Raw genomic sequence first — 23,215 nt, forward strand, 5'->3', positions numbered from 1 at the left:
AAATATTATAATGTTCACATTTTTTTATTCAAAATGCAACAATAAAATTAACACCTTTATTTAACAATAAAAATATCAATATGGAATTATTTTTCTTTATTAATTTTATTAAACAAAAAAAATCCCAAAACATTTTTGAGAAAAAAATGATGATAACAAAAATTAAAAAAAGGTTTTTAACTCATTTATAGATCAATATATATATATATAATGAATGTGATATAAGAACATATGCTTAATTTGTTATACCAAGAATAATGCCAATCGATCTTTTATTATATATATAAATTATATATGTTTTATTTATTTATATATCTTTGAACTATTATACAAAAAATATATATGTTTTATAGTATTAATATACTAATCTTAACGTTATATGTATATATGAATTGCAAAACTATTAAGTAATATTTTATTATTTAAATTAAAACTTAAAACCTAAAACTAATGTTTAAGCATTAAAAAAAAATTCATAAAATAAATACTAAAAAACATATATAATACAAATGCAACACTTTTAATATGTATGCTCATTGCAACATACTAAATGTAGCACTAATAGAAGCCGTCTCAAAGGGGAAAAAATGGGGAAAAAATAATTGTTAAAACTTATATTTACTATATGAATTTTATGGAATGTATAATTGTTGTTTTTTTGTTATTCTTAACCACTTGAAAAACTTATATTTATGTGCGAACATTCTATATTTTCTTTTAATGATGTATTTCATACCAATTAGCATATATCCAACATTCAAATATATATGTCTTATATTAAATAATGTATATAAGGAAGCCCATTTGTCCATTTGTTGTGGCACATTTAACGCAGCAAATAATAATTCTGTGTAACTTAATTTGGAATTAGAACTTGAATTTTCATCTATATAGATTTTAATAAATTGATTATCATTTTTTTTATATAATGTATATGAATTTGTCACTTTGACAAGGATATCATCTATATATCCAAAATGATCATTAACTATATCTTTCATAGGTGTAATCAGATCGTAATTGTTAACTACTCTCAAAACATTATTATTATACATTCTCATAATAAAATCATTGAAAAGGAAATTAAAACATTCCATATTTTCACATCTTAGAGAATCTATAATAATTTGATAAAAATCATCGATATTTTTTTCTTCTAATAAAGGTACATATTCCTGAATACTAATTATCTTATTTCTAATTTTCCTTTGATCAATATTTACACCTTTTAATTTAGATACAATTTCCATAAAATGATAAAAATATCCTTGGTCTATAACATTTAAAATATAATTAAGCTCAGTTTTATTTAATCTTTTCAAAGGAGGATAAATAATATACTTATTAAATAAACTAAATTCGATTACATTATATATATCTAATATATCAGCATTGGGTGCATTATATTGTTTTTCAGTAGTTAATTTTAATTTTTGTATAGTATCATTTATATCAAGAAGCATAATATTAATAAGTGGGTTCATTTTTTGGCTTTTTGTAAAATCATTATTATTTGTAAGTATCATTATACCTTTTTTAAGAATATTTTTTGGATTGACAATAGAAAATTTATTTAATGAAATTAAACTATGTACAACTTTAATTATTAAATGGAAATTTCTGAATATGTCTTTTTTAGGAACATATATATTATAAGGTCTACTAAAATTTCCATATTTGTCTTGAGTAGTTGTATTTATTTTTTCAGATATCATAACTGAATCGAAAACGAATGGTTCTATTTTACTTTTTTGAATGAAACCAGTTGGGTTATCGGTTTTTGTTTCATCTAAGCTGTTAACTTGACTTGTATTTTTGGTTTCATAGTTAGCAATATTACCATTATTATATTCTTGATGTAATGACTTATCATCATTTTTGTTTGTAGCATCATCATTATTATTATTCAATTGTTCATTGTTCACATTTGTATTGATAAGTGGTACTGTATCATTTGGTGTAGCATGAAATTGTTTGGTGGATGGGGGAATAATGGAATCTGAATCAGCAACTGAAATTGAATCCTCATACAAACTTTCAGTTTCACTATCACTTGTGTCTTGTGCACTTAAATAAGATTCATTCGATGAATCATATTGTGTATTTAAATTTGGTTTTATAACGTTAGTTTTATCTGAAAGGCTTATATTATCAACTGGTTTAGAATTGCTAATATTTTCATATTCAGAATCGTATTCGGATTCTGAATCAGATTCTGTTCCAGATTTAAAACTTTTTATCGATGTTGATGCGTTTGACAAATTATCGTCATTTTTATTATCAACTTTATTTATAATTTGATTAAATAATATATCTTTAACAAGATTTTCATCATTGAGTAATTCCATTTTCTCTTTTTGGTTATCTGATTGAGGCATTAAATCTTCCTCTTTTATTAACCCTGTTTTATTGATAGTTTCAATATTGGGTTTTTCAGGATTTAGAATTAACCAGTAATATAAATTAAAGGGATAACTAACAAAAGAGCATTTAACTTTTTGACTATAATTACTAACAAATGATTTTCCTACGTGTTTAAATAAATCTAAAATATTTTCTTTATAAAAAGGTGCAGATACAGCCTTTGTTTTAAAATATATCCTGACACTATCACCATCGACAGAAAAAGAAAAATCACTAAACGGAATTAAAGGAATGTTTGTATTTTCTAAAAACTTTTCTAAATATGCAAAATTTTGTAACGAATCATTTAACATATTTATATTATCAAAGGATAAACCTTTAGAAGCATTTTTGGCCCCAGGAAAGAATTTACTTAGTTTATTCCTCGTATTATTTTGTTTTCCATCTTTAATTTTTTCATAATATGGACTTATATCTACAAATTTAATATCATCATAAAGTAAATCTATTAATAAATAATCTTTATAAAAGCTGTCTATATCATAATTCATAATTTTAAATATTTGTTTTGCTTTATCCTGATCATTTATAATTATATCATAGGTGTTATGTCCATCAATAGTATAACATTTAGCTTTAAAATTCAAATAATTTAAAGGAAATTTTTTTATATTAAAATTAATATTATTAAAGCTTTTAAAAAGCGCTTTGAAATTTTCAAACTCCAACATTGAATTTAGAATAAAATTTAAGTAATTTTTGCTAGCTATATATATAACTGAATCTTTAGTTGCAAAATCGAGATCTCCTGTTACTATATAAAGTTTAATAAATATATAAAAATTTTTCAAAAATAAAAAGTTTGTAAATTTCATATCAGTTAAAAGTTTTAAAAATCCTATTAATTGATTCAAATAATTTTCAACTTCTAGAGGCAATTTTATAAAGTTTAATATATATTTACTTTTATTTGTATTGAAAAAATCTGACTTAATATACTCTCGTTTGCTACTAATGTCACGCAAATCTATATTAAATTTGTGATAAATTATTAAATTAAAAATTTTTAAAATTCTATTTAAAATTTTTTTATTGTTCAAAGATGTATCGGGAGCAAGTTTGAAATTATTAATCATATTTCTAACAGTTTCTTTATCAGAAACATATTTAAGTAATGTATATTTAAATTTATTAAAGACATTAGAATGTGTTAAAATGTCTTCAAATTTAATATATATCAAAGGATATTTTTTATTAAATATTTCAGCATTTTGAATTAACTCAAAATTTGTTTGAGGTGATAACGATTTTAATATATTTTTTTTTTTAAGTATCATTCCCATATATTTTTGTGTTTTTATTCTAAGACGAGATAAAATTCTTTTATAATTTAATATTTTTAATCGAAGATATTTTAATGGAGTTTTATAAAATTTTCTTCTTCGATCTAGGTATTTTTCTAATGTTAAATATTTTTTCCATGGAAGGTGATCATATTTTTTTTCAATTCTCAATAATGCTAAATATATTAATAAATGTTTCACGGCTATATCAGAATTTCCATATTGAAACATGTCATTTAATGTAATATCTTCCTTTTTAAAAAATAAGTGTGTACCACAAAGAATATTTATTAGATCCTTTTGATTAATTAATGCAAATAATGTTGTCTCATTTTGTATTCTGTCAGAATTAATAATATGCTCTATTCCAAGTGTGCTATTTTTTAATGTATTTATAACATTTTCTATACCCATTAAATTTCTTTGTATAAATGGTGTAAAATCATAGTATAATAAAAAGAAGCATTGTGCTGGTAGATTGGGATACATTTCATAATTTGGCAAACTTCCATTTGTTTCTATTAATTGATTTATTATTTTATTCCTTACCTCTTCTTTTGATTCTAATTCTAATTTTAGGTATTTTGTATTTTTGATAATTTCATCATCTAGAGAAAGTTCTACTTCTTCAGTTTCTTTGGTTTCATTGGTATTGATTGACTCTACTTCTGAATTATTAGAAGTGGTATTGCTACTATAATCGTCACTATTATTATTATCATTGTTGTTGTTACTATCAGAAGTTATAGTACTATTATTTTCCATATTTATTTTCTTATTTTTTTTGGCTTCATTAATCATTTCAATTGTGTATGATTCGTAATTTTGAGAATATTTATCCACATTGTAATAAGATTCTATGATTTTTTGTTGTTGCAATTTAAACGTTTCCTCTAATGGTAAATCATATTTTTGAATATGTGTATAAATAGAATAAAGTAAAGACATTGATATCATGCTAGCAACTTGCTCTAAATCGAAAAAATTTATACGTATTAAAGTATTGCTTAAAATTGATTTAAACATGCTTTGAAAAGTATATTTGTTAAAATGAAATCCATAATATTTAATACGTTTTATAAATATGTTTTGAGTTTTATTTTTTAATTGGGAATTTTTATTCATAAATATACTATGGACGTGGTAAAATTCTGTAGGTACCATATCAATAAGAGCTCTATTCCATGATGAACCTTTGTGATACATTTGCTTGACTGCTCCGATTAATGAAGAGAACTAATATTGAAGAAAAAAAAAGAAAAATGTATAGAAAGAGATATATAAACAGAAGTGCATAGTTTATTTGTTCACACATTTTATGTATAGTTATAATTGCATACTCAATGTAAAATGTAATAAATAAAAAAAGACATACCACAAAAGCGCTAAATTTATCTAATCCTGATGACCATAAAATGTGGTAGATTAAATTAACAACTAAAATATCATCATCCTCTTCCAAACACATATGGCAAGTATATATTTTCCCTTTAAAGTTTTGATGGTAATTTTGTATTGCTAAAGTTCCATTATTACTTATTAAAGGTTTAAAATTAATATATGGTGATTGATATTCCAATGGATCTCTATAATCAGTCATTTTTAATAGATTTGAAAAATTTTGTTTATCATTTTCTTTATCAAATGTAAATTTAAACAATTTTCCATTTGTATTATGTAAGAATAGATCATTTTTTTTAATTGAATATGCATGGAATTTTAAAGAATTAATTTTTTCGGCATTCACTTCCTCAATTACATTATGAATTTCTTTTGTAATTATTTTATTTATTTCGGCATGATAATCTATATTTGAAGTTTTGACGTTTTCATTTTTAAAAATAAAATCAACAACACCTGTTAAATATTTATATAAATGTAAATCTTTGGAGTCTATCATAACTTCGAAAAAATTCAATATATCTGGTATTATTTTATTGTTTATTAATATATCTTCAGGTTGCATATATAAAGGAATTAATAGATTAATAAAAATATTAAGAGGGAATAATAATTTTTTAATTTCAAAATCATTATTGCATGTTCTACCCAATCTTGTTGCAATCTCAATAGGACATTCTTTAAGAATATTAAATCTTTCTCCATATTTAACTAAATCTCCAATAATACTATTAGAGCCAGAAATAACTAATTTCATAGCATTATTTAAATGTTTTTTCAATTTTTCATCAAAATAAAAACTTGAATATGGATGTTTCAAAGAAGATTTGTAATGAAATAATCTTATCTTTAGAAGCGACATTGCAAATTCAATGGAACCTCTATTTATTTTTCTCAAATTTTTTTTAATAAACGGTTTTGTTGTTATATCAGAAAATATTTTTTGTAAATGCGTTTGATGCATCTGTTTTTGATATAAATTCATATATGTTGACTCCAGATCAGTATTAAAAAATTCTTTAGGATGTATCTTACTAATTTCATTTATATTAACTAAAATTAATGTATAAAATTTTGCTAATATCCGTGCAACAACTATTCTCATATATGTCTCTTCATAGTAAAGCGCTCTTCTTGTAACCGTAAGATAGGATAAAACATTTATAATTGTTTCATTTTTGAATTCGTTCTCGTCTTCAAAATTAGCTCCCTCATTCTATAAAAAAAAATAAAAAGATGTATAATATATATATAACATCAATGAATATTAAAAAAATATAATATGTAAATATTATCATAATGAGGATTTATTTATGCAGAAACATATATATATCAAAATTGCATGAATTTTTTACCGTTAATATATTCATTTCGTTTAGGGATTTAACAACATATCTAAATAATGATTCACTGAAATCAAAGAAACCGGTACCCAGGTTTTTTTCAAATAAATTATTTAAAATTGGATTCATTTCGTCTCCTTTAAGATGATCGGTAATATTAACATAGGACAATTTCCAAATTTTTGAAACTAAAATTAATGCATCTCCATATAAAAGCTTCATAGCATATACATGAATTTGTGGCTGGTTTAATAGGTTTACTAATGAAAAAAAATAAAAGTAATGAATATGTTATTATTAAATTAGTTATATATATTTATAAATAAGTTGATGCAATTTTTTAATAGTTTCCGAATAAATATGCAGGAAAAGTGTTCACTTATTTTTTGATAAGTATATATTCTTTATATATATTATATAATTATCTTTTTCATTATTAATATTTTCATTTATTCAATTTTATCATTAATATATATAGTGTCTTACCTTTCAAAATTGCATAATAAAATTTCCTTCGTGACGTTCTGTACAGTTTTTTGAGGTTTCTGTATATCATATGAACAATTTTTCCCAATTGCATGAGGCATATTGATGATAAAATAAAAGAAAAGGCTCCACGAAATGGTACAATTAAAGGATAAAAAAATATAAGATATGACTTAAATACATATGATATTATTGATCCAAAAGTATTTTTCATTACAAATTTATCTAAAGGTGCAATATTATTAAAAAAAAAAGCATTAGAAAAGCAAATGTTTAGCAATTCATGATTTGCAAGTCCAACAACACCACTAATACCGTGGATAAACGAAGCTGATATAAAGGTTTTAGCCAATAAAATTCCATCGGATTTTAATGCATCAATTACGTTCCAATATGAATCATCTTCGAGAAAAATAATTAAAGTATAAAATAAAAATAAGTGAATAGTAAAAATAAAAGAAATATAATATATGTAGACTCATTTATTTAATAATAGAGAAAAAATTAATTAAAATAATTATTTTTATATTAATCATACTTCTTGTTTTATTGTATATTGATAAGGCTTGATCCATTTCATTTTTAACAACATTATCCAATTCGAAATTTGGATAATTAAACGTTGATATTAATCGTTTCTTAAATGTTTCATATTTTCTATCTGTATAAAAGATGAATGTCAATAAATAAAAGCATTAGTTAATATTATATGCACATATATATGGGGATTTTTATTTCTCTTTTTAACATTATTTTATTTAAATTAATTACTTGATGAATACGCTGCATTCATTAAAGATATTATTTTTTTAAGATTTTTATCATTTAAAACAATTAGGTATAAAAAATAATTAGTTCTAGATAATGATTCGTATAAAGCCACATTACGATAAAAATGATCCTCTAAAAATTATAAGACAATATATAAATTACATTTATTTTTAATTCAATGTTATATTATAAATGTATAAAAATTGAATGAACTAATATATTAATGTAATAATAGCAATAAAGCATATGGGTATATTATTTATAATTATTTTCATTTACTTGAAAACATCGATCTACTGAATAAACTATTAGTCAATTTCATGACATAATATCGATTAAATATAGAAGCTGCCTTTAAAGACAAAAATCCGTATCCTTCATTATTTGATTCATCATTGATTTTAATTTTATGGTGAACTTGAACTATATTGTTAAAAGTTACCCCTGAAGAAAATTAATTAAAAGAAGTATATTATATGTAGATGCATGAGTTTTTATCGATATTATTTCATTAAATATATATTTTAATATTATTATATGAAAAAAAATAAATGAATTAATTAAATGAATACAGTGTTCAATAATACTATAATAATATTTTAAAAAAGTGTAAACTCCAATCTTATGAATTAAAAGTGTTTATGGATGCTGCACAATAATGCAAGTAATAGATAAACATATATATGTTTGCAATAATTTTATCATATATACTCACCTATACGATTTTCATTTTCATCGTAGGGCAAGGATTGTATTTTTTTATTTTGGATTCCATTACAACGTGAAAATACATTTAAAAATAAATAAAAGTATATAATATAAAACCAATGATTTTTCATTGGACAGAAAATAAGAAAAGTATTTTAACGTTTTATATTTTTTGAGATATTATTTTAAATTATATATAACATAAATATGTACACAGATTTTTACAATAATGAAAAAAAATTGGAAAATAAAAACTTTTCACAGCATTATGAAAATATTTCAAAACAATAGACATATTATATCATTTTCTAAATAATTAATGCATTATATGGTTTATATTGAGCCATGTATAAAAAAATAAATAAAATAATAAATAAAAAGTTTAATAAATATTGTGGATATTTATCCATGTATTATATACAAGTTTGGACAATATTAAATATTAAACATACTAAAATCTAAAAAAATTGTTATAAAGGGTAAATATAATAAAATATTATGTGCATGTTTCCTTTAAAATGCACATATATGTTTACGCTATTTTTCTTTTAAGATTTTTTATACATGTTATTTATTTTACATTGGTATCATGCTTATAAAAATAGTTGTTAGGTTAATTCAATACAATTATATATAATATGGTATGCTATTTTCATAAAAGGTAATATATTTTTTGCTTTAAAACATCAAACTTGTTTTTATAAAACTGATAATATACCAAACAATATAAATAAAAAGCATAGGTAAATAATAGTTGCATTGTATTCGTTTTTTATAATAAACATGCACCTAAATAGTGAACAGAATTATTTATTGAATATGTAGTGTGCAACCTGATGCTATATATGTTTTACATATTTTATTAATTAATAGTTTTTTATAAATTATATTTATATCATTTATACCTTAAAATAATTGAAAATTCTTTCTTATGCCAAGGCATAGATATTTTTAAATTTTGTAATAAAAAATAATAATAAATAAAACATTATATATATGGTTGTGAACTATTATTTGTACAAATATATGGGTGAAAGTATGAAAAAATGTGTTATATTATTTTTGATGAATAATTATTTAATATGTTATTTATAATTTAGTGTCTTAAAAAAATAGAACATTACATTTTCAAAATAAAATTTATTTTATAAATTATTTTTCTTATGATTGTGTAAAAAAATTACAATTATACGTATGATGGCATTTCGATAATATGTGTTGGGTTGCATTTTTCTTTGTGAAATTTAGGTTGGATGCTTGTATTATTTAATTAAACGTATCATAAAGAAAATAAGATGATTATACTATTTAACTAAATATTAAATAAATTTATGTGTACTGTATATATTTTTTAATTGCGATAATAACGATAATATTCTTATGAAAGAATACACATATTACAATGCGTTATATATAATATGGGTATTAAGTATATGTAAATAAAAAGGATTTCTATGTACCATTTTTAATAAAATTGTGTTTATACCTATACATGATTTTTAATTTTATGCGAATGGTAGTATTTACCTATTACATCCTTTAAAAAAAAATTAAATCAACTTGATAGAGATAGCACCTGGTTACTTAAATGACAGATATTGATTATTATATAATAGTACATTTATATGTAATTGTTTATGAAAGTTATAAATTCGATAATTTTTTCACAATGGTATACTAAAAATTAAACATATTTTTTGCATGCAATGTGTATGCATATTTCTAATGTCATTTTTATTAGCATAATGTTTTTTAAGCGTTATTACAATTGTTGTAATACATCAAAGATTGCCCTATATAATGGGTTGCAAACATGAACGATTATAGCTAACAATGCTGTTGCCGCTACGCAAAAAGATCATCAAGAACAAAAATTATATAATTTATATTTTTATTTAATTTTGTTTGCGCATGAATAAAAACTGTAAAAAGTTATAAAATTCATTTTGAAACAAATTATTTTTTATTATTTTTTTACTAAACATCGAAAAAAAACATGAAATATGTTACTCGTATCACCATTTTCTATAATAGCATATGTTGGCTAAAATTGATTTTACAACTTTTAGTTTTTTAATTTGGATTTTTGATCAAAGCAACATTATTTTGATTTAATATTTAAATTTTTTTTATTATATTCTAATATATTTTAATTTTTATTTTTTAACATTTATTATTCAGCATTGTTATTTTAATAGTAAATTGAAACAATATAAATAATAAAGAAAAATAATATAAAATTACTTTTTACTAAATTTCATGAAATATAAAAAAATATATTTTAGTAATTATTTGTTCACGCCGTAAAATATTCATATATATATATATACAACATAAATACAAAAATGTGTTTCAAGAAAAAAAAGGAAAAAAGTGAAAAAAAAACAGTTTCTTCACATAAGACGAAACATTCAAATATGACGACCCGTAATATAATCTTTAATAGTTCGATAGGTGTTCTCACTGCGGTATCTACTTATTTGATATGAAGCTAAAAGTGATTTTTTGAATTGTGCAATAAAAATTATATATATATATATATATATTACTGTTTAAATTAATTTACTATATGTTTGAAATCACACATTTATAATGCATACTTCTTTATAATTTTTTTCGTAATTTTTAGATAGCGAATATTACAATAGGATAATTCCTTTCTCATAGAAGAGCATTAAAAATGAATCTTAAGGAAATATATGAACCTAATAATGATATTCCCCAGATATAATATTTAATTAAATATGGTTTTGATCATATTCCCTAAAATAGCAAATCCTCATAGAAAATAATAACCAAAATAGCAATAAAAAATCAAAATATATAAAAAAAGATATTCGAATTGAAATTATTATAATAATATCTTAAGCCCATGATCGATTGGAAAAGAAGTTATTACCATGCCAATCGTAGTATATGAATTATTATTACTTTATATTGAAGATATAAGTAAATAGATATTGAACCCTCAAGTGGCTATATGTGTGATATATTTGAATGTGCCCAAATATTTCTTTTTGAAATAATGTTTTTATATATTGCTGTAATTTTTTTTGTATTTTATTATATTTATTAGTTATGAATATATTAAATATATTATAGTAAAACTAAAAGTCTCAATAGGCAATGTACACACTATGCATATTTTTAAGAGCAAACAAATTAATAAAATTTTATAAAAAATAATATATAAGAAGTTAATTAATAATAAAAAATATAATTTGTATATTTATGTATTATATAGAAAATAATTAAAGATGTTGTTTGGTTCAGGGGGATATTCATATGTAACCTTTATAAAATAAGTAATACATCATTACTTGTATTATTTAAAAAATAACTAAGTTCAGATGATAATAAAAAAAATGTTTATATAAAATTTGAATAAAAAGTTCTCAAACGTTATTTTTCATATTAAAAATAAGGGGATATTTCTAAAAAGTCTTATTTAATGCATTATTCTTGCTTTCTTTTACCTAATTTTCATAATATCAGTAATTACTAATTAATAAAATAGTTCAAAACATACTTTTTTATAAAATTAGTTCTTTTATTACACATTATTTTATCAATTATATATGAAGCAATCATTGAAAATTTAGAAAATGTATCGATTTAAAAGTATGTTCGTCATCACATAATTATCATTACAAAAAACGAAATGTTATATTTTTCTCCTATTTATGTTAGTATTAATCATTTTATTTATAAAAAAAGTCTTAGAAAACAAAAACTGTGAAATGAGTTATAAATTAATTTCCTCAAAAAAGCATATTATTAAATATATGTAAACTTATGCATATAGGCGTTATGCCATTTAATAATTTATTTTGAGTATTTTTTTTTACAAAAAAAAATGTGATTTATTTTAATAATAAATTGAATTAATTTATATTTTATGGTTTGAGTAGAGTTTTAAATTTAAAAAACTATGAATATTATTTAAATAATAATAAAGTATATTATGTTGTTTTTTAAATATTTATGATTCCAGTTTATGAAACTTGTATAAGATTCGATTTAATATTTTATAAAAAAAATATATAATTAATTTTCTATACAAGGATATATTTACTATAGCTGATCTATTATATTTTGTGTTCATTAATTATTATTTACAAAAATAAAAATAGTGCAGTATTTATTATAGTGACGTAATAAATATATTTTTAACGAATATAACAAAAATAAAAGGTGCATTAAATTTTTTTTCCTTTATATTTAGAAATAATAATAATTTGGTAGTTCATTAGAATTGCTCGGTTTGATACGTGTTATTCGTTGTTACTTAGAGTTACAACACGATGTTTCAATTGTGGTATAGCTTCCAATATATATCTTTTATTTAATTTTAATAGAGATAATATATTTCATATTATATGGGATAGATATATAAATAAATATATTATAAATTATAAGATAGTCTTGAGTAACATTTAAAAGGGAAAAAATAGTAATTATGAAATTATAAAAAATTAAACATTTTTCAATGAAAATATCAACCTTTCCCTGTTATGGCATCTCATACCATTTTTTTAATCTGATTATTTAAAATATGCATGCATCCCCAATATTTTTATTATATGAATATTTATTAACTTGTTTATATGCCTATAATAATAAGACAAAATATGTTTATAGTATAAAATTTGTAAAAGAAGTTTATTAAGCGTATTTTTTTATATGTTATGCTATTTTAAAATTAAATATACAACATTAAAAATAATACATTCATAGAAAAATATTTGTTTTTATTTGATAAAGAAAAAAAATTAAAAGCAAAAAATATATTTTTGCATTTATAGTTCGATCTCCTTATTTTAATATTTTTTTATATTTAGTGGCAGATTAATTGGCTAATATATATTTATTTACTTTTATTTTAAATTGTAAAGACATTTTATTATAATAATATATACTTTCATGAAAGAAAGTTTTTTGTATTAATATATACTATTATATATGAATGTATATTTGAATTTTTATTTTTCATATAATATTAAAATTTAAATATTATATAATAATATATTTATGTGATTGAAATAAATTAGATTATTATTTACATTAAAATTTGTCTTTAATTATAACTCTTTTAAACAAAAATAGTGAGATGCTTTAAAATAGCAACACCATATAATTTGATTATAATATACTTTCATAGATATGAAATAAATTGTTTGTATAAATTATAATTATTAAAAAATATATAAAAACATATTCATAATTAACATTAAGCATTAGTATTATTATTTTACAACAATAATCAATTTTTTAAAAAATTGTAAATGGAAGTTATTTAAAACACGTTACTTCGTGGACATATTTTTTAATAAGAAGAAAATGAATAAACAAATATATAGTTTAGTTGCCATTTATTTTTATATCCTTTTGATAGCAACAATACAATGTTTTACAAATAATGTAAGGCAAAAAAACTAACAAATAAAAAAATATATAGAATAGTCATATACATATATATATGCTAAAAATTATTTATTTTTATTTCGTCTAATATAAAAAATATAGTTGTTTACATACTATTATATATACATTAATAGATACATTTATTAAGACGTTTATTAATTTGCAGGAGAATTTAAATAAATATGTCAGGAAAAATGAGAACGTACACGATGAATATGAAATAAATGGTTTATATATAAATAATAATGGAAAATTTAGATATAGAAGTCTTTCAGAGCATAGTACAGAAGATAAAGAAGAAACTGTAACTATTTCAGATAATAAAAGTTCAAAAACTAAAGGAGATATGCATCATTCGTCTATATATGATATGGCTACAGATGACGATAATAAGCCTCAAAAGTCTAAAAAATCTAAATTTTCTAGTATGTTTAAAAGAGATAAAAAAGATAAAGATAGTGACAAAACTCAAGAGACTTTAGATGATGATAAATCTCAAGAGACTTTAGATGATGATAAATCTCAAGAGACTTTAGATGATGATAAATCTCAAGAGACTTTAGATGATGATAATAAATCTAAAAAATCTAAATTTTCTAGTATGTTTAAAAGAGATAAAACAGATAAAGACAGTGACAAATCCCTAGAGACTTTAGATGATGATAAATCTCAAGAGACTTTAGATGATGATAAATCTCAAGAGACTTTAGATGATGATAATAAATCTAAAAAATCTAAATTTTCTAGTATGTTTAAAAGAGATAAAACAGATAAAGATAGTGACAAAACTCAAGAGACTTTAAATGTTGGCAAATCTCAAGAGGCTTTAAATGCTGATAAATCTTTAGAGACTTTAAATGTTGACAAATCTCAAGAGGCTTTAAATGCTGATAAATCTTTAGAGACTTTAAATGTTGACAAATCTCTAGAGACTTTAGATGATAATAATAAATCTAAAAAATCTAAATTTTCTAGTATGTTTAAAAGAGATAAAACAGATAAAGACAGTGACAAATCCCTAGAGACTTTAGATGATGATAAATCTCAAGAGACTTTAGATGATGATAATAAATCTAAAAAATCTAAATTTTCTAGTATGTTTAAAAGAGATAAAACAGATAAAGACAGTGACAAATCCCTAGAGACTTTAGATGATGATAAATCTCAAGAGACTTTAGATGATGATAAATCTCAAGAGACTTTAGATGATGATAATAAATCTAAAAAATCTAAATTTTCTAGTATGTTTAAAAGAGATAAAACAGATAAAGATAGTGACAAAACTCAAGAGACTTTAAATGTTGGCAAATCTCAAGAGGCTTTAAATGCTGATAAATCTTTAGAGACTTTAAATGTTGACAAATCTCAAGAGGCTTTAAATGCTGATAAATCTTTAGAGACTTTAAATGTTGACAAATCTCTAGAGACTTTAGATGATAATAATAAATCTAAAAAATCTAAATTTTCTAGTATGTTTAAAAGAGATAAAACAGATAAAGACAGTGACAAATCCCTAGAGACTTTAGATGATGATAAATCTCAAGAGACTTTAGATGATGATAATAAATCTAAAAAATCTAAATTTTCTAGTATGTTTAAAAGAGATAAAACAGATAAAGATAGTGACAAAACTCAAGAGACTTTAAATGTTGGCAAATCTCAAGAGGCTTTAAATGCTGATAAATCTTTAGAGACTTTAAATGTTGACAAATCTCAAGAGGCTTTAAATGCTGATAAATCTTTAGAGACTTTAGATGATAATAATAAATCTAAAAAATCTAAATTTTCTAGTATGTTTAAAAGAGATAAAACAGATAAAGACAGTGACAAATCCCTAGAGACTTTAGATGATGATAAATCTCAAGAGACTTTAGATGATGATAATAAATCTAAAAAATCTAAATTTTCTAGTATGTTTAAAAGAGATAAAACAGATAAAGACAGTGACAAATCCCTAGAGACTTTAGATGATGATAAATCTCAAGAGACTTTAGATGATGATAAATCTCAAGAGACTTTAGATGATGATAATAAATCTAAAAAATCTAAATTTTCTAGTATGTTTAAAAGAGATAAAACAGATAAAGATAGTGACAAAACTCAAGAGACTTTAAATGTTGGCAAATCTCAAGAGGCTTTAAATGCTGATAAATCTTTAGAGACTTTAAATGTTGACAAATCTCAAGAGGCTTTAAATGCTGATAAATCTTTAGAGACTTTAAATGTTGACAAATCTCTAGAGACTTTAGATGATAATAATAAATCTAAAAAATCTAAATTTTCTAGTATGTTTAAAAGAGATAAAACAGATAAAGACAGTGACAAATCCCTAGAGACTTTAGATGATGATAAATCTCAAGAGACTTTAGATGATGATAATAAATCTAAAAAATCTAAATTTTCTAGTATGTCTAAAAGAGATAAAACAGATAAAGACGGTGACAAATCTCTAGAGACTTTAGATGATGATAAATCTCAAGAGACTTTAGATGATGATAAATCTCAAGAGACTTTAGATGATGATAATACGTCAGAGACATCTAATGTTTCTAGTATGTTTAAGAGATATAATGCAGATAAAGATAGTGACAAAACTCAAGAGACTTTAAATGTTGGCAAATCTCAAGAGGCTTTAAATGCTGATAAATCTTTAGAGACTTTAAATGTTGACAAATCTCAAGAGGCTTTAAATGCTGATAAATCTTTAGAGACTTTAGATGATAATAATAAATCTAAAAAATCTAAATTTTCTAGTATGTTTAAAAGAGATAAAACAGATAAAGACAGTGACAAATCCCTAGAGACTTTAGATGATGATAAATCTCAAGAGACTTTAGATGATGATAAATCTCAAGAGACTTTAGATGATGATAATAAATCTAAAAAATCTAAATTTTCTAGTATGTTTAAAAGAGATAAAACAGATGAAAAACCTTCATATGGCAAAGTAACTGTATCTTATCCAAATGATAAAATGCCCGAAATATTTTCCAATAATAAAGAAAAAAATCCTCCGATAGTAGTGAAACTGGAAAATGTTACAATTCATGTTGATCAAAATAATTCAGAACATTTATCGTTTTTATCATGTTTAAAAAAAATAACCGAAGAACAGAATTCTAATGGTAAAGCAAGTAAATAATATTCATATAATAATTATATTCAAGTGATATAGAACTAAAAAACGAACAAAATAATTCTTTCTAATTATCACTTAAACTACAATGTTTGGTATATGATACCTCTAGACGAATGAATTATGCTGGTTTGTTCTACATTTGCAACCTCATATTTTAAGTTTATAATTTTATTATGTAATTATTAAAATAAATGTAATATGTTTTGATTATATATTTGAATAAAATACTAACATATATGTTTATATGGATTTTTTTGTTATTTATATTTATTTATAGTATAAAATTTGTGAATGAATGTTTCGAAAATAATTAATAATTGAAATAAGATTGATCCTTTTTCCATAATCATAGTATTTGTTGTTTGTATCCGTATAATTTTATATTATATATATATATGGTTATATTTTATATAATGAAAGTAAAATTTGACAATATTTCATCTTTTGAAGTTTATTAATAGAATAATATTATAAACAATTTCATAGATGCTTTACATTTATTTAATTGAGCCAATAGTAGTATGGTAATATATATATGTATGAAATCATGTTTGACTCCATTATATATGTCTTTTTTATTCATAGCTTTCTTTCATCATTGTCTTTTGTATGCATAGCATAAACAACATTTTTTGTGTAACGCTAGAGCAAAATGCTAATATATATAACATTTATAAATTCGCTTAAATTAAATATTCTCTATACATACATATATTATTATTTCTCTATAATTTACTCTTAGTATTTGAAAAATGTAATTCAAAATGATTTTGTATCAAAGTTAATACAATCGAAAGAAAGGGGATAAAATACGATTAGTAATGACGATTATAGTGGGTGACAAAATGCGTCGAAAAATATATGAAATATAAACGCCAAAATATATATAAAATATTAGTCAGTAAATAACGATACAATTGGATTTAATTATAAATATGAATATTATAAAAATATTGTTATAAAAGTATTATAGAAAATAAAAAATAAAACTAATATTAATTTAGTGTTTCAAATTATATAGATTCAGTACATGGGAAAATAACTATTATAGAAAGAATGAATTAATTGGGTGCTAATAAAAAATATATTTATAATAAGTAAATTTTATGAGATAAAAATGAACGGAATAAAACAGGTGTCATCAAATGGATAAATTAACTCTAAATCTTTATCTGGCCAAAACTTGGTATATGAATTTCATCATAACAAAATATAATACGCAAATTGTAAATGATGAAATATATATATAATATAATAACTGTTTTTTAACTAAAAAAATAACATCTCTATATATTTTTGTTTGATGATTTAAATAATGAAATGATTTTTTCATGTTTCTTTTAAAAAATAAATTGTCTAATATTATTTACAATATGTTTTAATTGTTCCAAAAGTCCTGATACGTTATTTATATGTTTGTTTTTCATTATTTATTATTATTTTTTATGTGATATTTATTTCATGGTTAATAATTGTTTAAATAAGCAATATATATTTGAGTACATTGCATGCATGGAAAATTTACTCTTATATATTTTTTATAATTTCTAATATTTATATATTATATTTATAATAATATGAAATGGGTATTCTATATGATATCCACCAATAATATGATTTATTTATTTTTATATTTTTTATTTTTTTGTCTAATATCGTTGGACATAAATTATTTTTACTAACAATAATATTTAAAGAATGAAATATAGATAGATAATAAAATTGTTTTATTTATAATTAAAAATAAATTATTTTAACGATCAATAATTTAAGTTATAGCAATGTTAGAATCGTTCTTAAAAATAATTAAAATAAAAACTATTAATATTTTTACAAGTAACAAAAACAATGGAATGAAACATATAAGTTCGATTTAAATCGTATCAAATATAAATACAGTGTTTATTCGATTTTTATAATTATATGAACAAAATTATTATTTCTTAAAAAATACAATTTTCACACACACGTTTATAAAAAAGTTAAATCTTTCAATCACGTTCTCGTAACATTTTATCACCATACAAAAATGGAACAAGTATAAATAAATGTATTGGAATATTATGAAAATACAATAAAATAAATACTATGTATTAAAATTTATTTAAAAATGGCACTAGTTTCATATTATTATGAAAAAAAATTAATCCACAGATATGCATCATCCATTTTTATTAACATATTTTTATGCTTTGTCTTTTCTAAAAAAATGTATGTCTATGTAATGAAATATATGAATATGATTCATATATATGCTTCGCTTGAAACTGTAACATAGGGGCGATTTTTTAAAACATTAAAAAAAATTATAACTTTGTTTTCTTAGTAGTTAATTTATTTTTTAATTTATTAATCATAGAATTCGGATTTTCGATGCTGCTCATATATTGTCCTTTAATATCGTATATAAGTCTGGAAATAAATAATGCACCTAAACTCATGGCCAATAGCTGATATATATGTTTTCTTTCATTGATCTTTTTTAGTTTATTTTCTTTTTTATTAACTATATCTACAAGCTTAATAATATGTGGATCAACATATTCTTTTTTAAGGATATCGACTATTACATCACCTGAAGGATTAATAAAACAAAAATTATTTATAATGCATAGTATTATTATCAATAAAAAATATATTAAAAACCATTTAAATACTTTCATGTAATAAAATAAAATAAGAGGACTATGAAAGAGATATATAATATTATGTAAGCATTTACATTGGATACAAACTTTTGTATTTACACAATTTTGGATAACTTGTATATAGACATAACAGAAACATTTATATAAATATTTAATATCAAAAGTACCTATACCATCCTCACCAGTTCTTTGCACATGTTTATTGTCTTTATTATTGTCATTTTGGTATATCTTTTTGATAAAACTTAGTCCATTTCCATTATTTTTTCCATTGTCGTTCTTATTTCCATGAACAGTAGCACAATAAACTATTATTAAATATATGAAAACAAACAGGCTGTATAATTTTGTATTCATTTTAAATATTTTAATGGTTAAAAAGGATAATTGAAATATTTTAAATATTAAATGTCTTTTCAAACTTAAAGCCACGGTAATATTCTTTTAAAAATTTTGTTTAACATATATATATATATGACAAATGGATACAAGCCGATGGTAAAATAACAAAAATAAAACTGGTAATATTTATATAGAAAATGTTTTATTACAATTTTATTATAAAAATTATTTTTTATTTTTGAATTATAAAAATTAAATATAACTATTTAATAACAAATATACAAAATATTAATACATTGTTAATTAATTAATTTGTATACTTTGGCTAGTGGCCAAAATAAGAAAAATATTGTAAAACCATTACAATATTAGATATATGTTTTCCATAATAATTTATTATATACATAATTTTATGGTGAATGAGTAAATATTTTAGGTAATCAATGCATGCAAAATTTGCATGCACATAAATTCTCTTATATAAGAGTGTTACTATTGTATGGATATTAGTCATATAATCTATATAATATTTCCATTATATACACACTTATTATTTATTATTATTGTTGTTGTTTGGTGCTTTTATTTTTGTTTTATAATAGGTAAAATGATTTGAATTTATTTATAAATTATTGGCTCAATTTTAGTGGTTTAGATTCGTGATTTTGTTTTGATTTATTTTTTTATTGATGATAATATTCATTGGGTTTTGCAAATTTATTAAACATAAATAAGCAATATGTTATTAAAATAAAAACACATAATTATCATAACAATGATTTTTAACCTCTATATGGGATCTAAGATGTGGCCCACAAAAGGGGAATAGACATTAATATGAAAGATGTTGCATAAATTATAATACATGCTTTGCAATGTTAACATCGATTAAATATGATCAAGTTAATATTGATGCTTGATTTTTTAATATTAAATATTTATTATCCATATATAAGAACCTTTATTACACTATATTATAATTGCTTATTTATTTTTAAAATCTGGTCATAATATTTGTGATTATATTGAATTATATATATCAGAATATACATTATATTTAGTTTATTTGATGAGCGTTTTGTTTAAAAAACCCTTTTATTTGTATATCGTATTTTTTTATTATATATTACAATTTCCCAAGTTAATCTGTAATAGTAATACTACATACAAGGTTATAAAATTATAAGATTCAGCATTGAGACATTGTCCACACAAAATATATATGAAGTGATATGAATTTTTTATAATATTAATTAAATTCGATGTTTATATATTATAATATATAATTTATAAAGTGCAAATACATAAATTATACATCATGATTAGGTAAAAGTGCATTGCCTATAACGAACAGTCGTATATTTTAAGCAATTTTTATGACACAAAGTTATTTATGCTAATAAAATACATAATTATATACAGATTCTATTAACAGAAAGATGTATTATAAATATATGCATAAGAAATATTTAAATTTTAATTATAATTACTATTTATTGTTGTATCTTCTCCCTTTATAATTTTATTCGAATTAGCTAATATGAATATCAATAGTTATATATAGTTTTATTTATTTGCCACAAATGCATAATATTAGACTAATCATCATTAAGCTCTTAGTTTTGAAGTATATATAAATTACGAAATGTATAACTTATATAAAATATATTATATTTAAAATGAATATATATATCAATATGTTCATAAAATGTATTTTTAGTAATGATTTTTCTAGCATTTCAAAAAATGAAGTATATAAACCTAGTATTATTTATTCTACTATTATATATATAAGACTATTGCTTCAATGATTAAGCATTGAAGTATTATTTGATTTTGGTAATGCAATATAATTATATATTAATGTAAAACCAATAGAAATTATATACAATTAATTTATTTGAAAATTTTTTCTTGTTATTATGGATATATAAATTCACTAATTTATATTTTAAATTTGTTATTTTTACAATAAAGTATGCATATTCCTTTAAAATATTATATTTAAAAACAATGATAAAATGAAACTTCAATATTGATTTAAATTATTTTTGTTGAGTGTAGTAATTATATTTCTGTACTATAAAATGGTATAACAATAATGATGATACTAATGATAATAATAATAGATTAATGCGCTTTAAACACGACTAAATGCATTATGTTTATTTGATTCACTTACATGCATACACATCAATTATATATATAATTAACGTTGTGGTAAACTAAATATATTGGGGAAAATAAAAACTGAATCATTATAATTTTTAGTTAAGTGCCCTTTTAATGTTATAATATTAGTATTAACTCTACCAAGAAAGATAATATTAACTCTATTAATAATTCTATAAGTTCCCTTAAAAATATTGTTTTTTATATGTAGAACTAAATAATGTTTATGATAAAATATGCAATATATAATATATATTAAGGTATATTTGTATTTAGAGGATCATTTTAATAAGCAAAGTTATTGCAAAGCCTAAAATGTGTTTTTATCAATATAGATAAATTAAAATATAAATACACGTTATATATTATATATTTTGAAAAAGAACAATGCAAATTTATTTTTAAATATTATAATTTATATAAAAAAATTGTTTTATGTTAGCTATGCATATATAAATACAATATGCCACATGGAACAATAACTTATATAATACATTAATGATATGCAAATAATGAAATTTAAACAAATTTTATCAATTAAGTAATACTATGCTTTTATTTGTTTACATATTTATGGTAATATAATCTTGCAAATAAAATTACTAAAAAAACGAAAGAATGAATTTGCATTGTCTATATCAAGAGTATGATAAATAGGAGATATCTTTTATTTAAACTATTACAAGGTTATAAAATTCTATAATGAATACATTTCAAATTTTATTAAAAATAAATAGTTTATGTATATATTTAATTTATAAATATGATAAAACATGTTTAAACAGCCGCAGTTTAAGGAAATATAGCTAAATTCTCATAAAAGTAAATATAAAGCTCCTTTAGTAATACTATTGTATTATTATGATATACCGATTCAAATATTAACAGCACGAACATTTAACGATATATAATAGCAATGTATGGCATTTAAGTAATTTCAACATATGTTTTAGTTCATCATATACATTTTATATAAAAAAAAATATAACTTATTTAAAGAGCAAAAATGAAGTTTAATTATAATGTCTAAGCATGTGGTATTACATTTTTAATAAAATTCACTTTACCCTAAAT

General features: G+C 21.1%; 3 protein-coding genes across 3 annotated transcripts; 1 reads left to right on the top strand and 2 right to left on the bottom strand.

The window, feature by feature from the left end:
* Window positions 1–632: 632 nt before the first annotated feature.
* PBANKA_1464900 (rhoptry neck protein 3, putative) lies at window positions 633–8,547 on the bottom strand (the record flags this gene model as incomplete). Its single annotated transcript, XM_034568037.1, has 8 exons — window positions 633–4,943; window positions 5,083–6,324; window positions 6,464–6,711; window positions 6,938–7,339; window positions 7,476–7,598; window positions 7,709–7,840; window positions 7,988–8,152; window positions 8,424–8,547. 8 exons carry the CDS (start codon window positions 8,545–8,547, stop codon window positions 633–635), a joined length of 6,747 nt encoding a protein of 2,248 aa, XP_034424475.1.
* A 5,209-nt stretch (window positions 8,548–13,756) lies between these two features.
* PBANKA_1465000 (fam-c protein) lies at window positions 13,757–16,982 on the top strand (the record flags this gene model as incomplete). Its single annotated transcript, XM_034568038.1, has 2 exons — window positions 13,757–13,837; window positions 14,007–16,982. The coding sequence occupies 2 exons, from the start codon at window positions 13,757–13,759 to the stop codon at window positions 16,980–16,982; spliced, it is 3,057 nt and encodes a 1,018-aa protein (XP_034424476.1).
* A 2,303-nt stretch (window positions 16,983–19,285) lies between these two features.
* PBANKA_1465051 (Plasmodium exported protein, unknown function) lies at window positions 19,286–20,483 on the bottom strand (the record flags this gene model as incomplete). The annotated part of the gene is made up of 2 exons (XM_034568039.1): window positions 19,286–20,068; window positions 20,334–20,483. 2 exons carry the CDS (start codon window positions 20,481–20,483, stop codon window positions 19,286–19,288), a joined length of 933 nt encoding a protein of 310 aa, XP_034424477.1.
* Window positions 20,484–23,215: the final 2,732 nt, after the last annotated feature.

The sequence above is a fragment of the Plasmodium berghei genome (genome assembly GCF_900002375.2).
Source record: "Plasmodium berghei ANKA genome assembly, chromosome: 14".
NCBI lineage: Eukaryota > Apicomplexa > Aconoidasida > Haemosporida > Plasmodiidae > Plasmodium > Plasmodium berghei.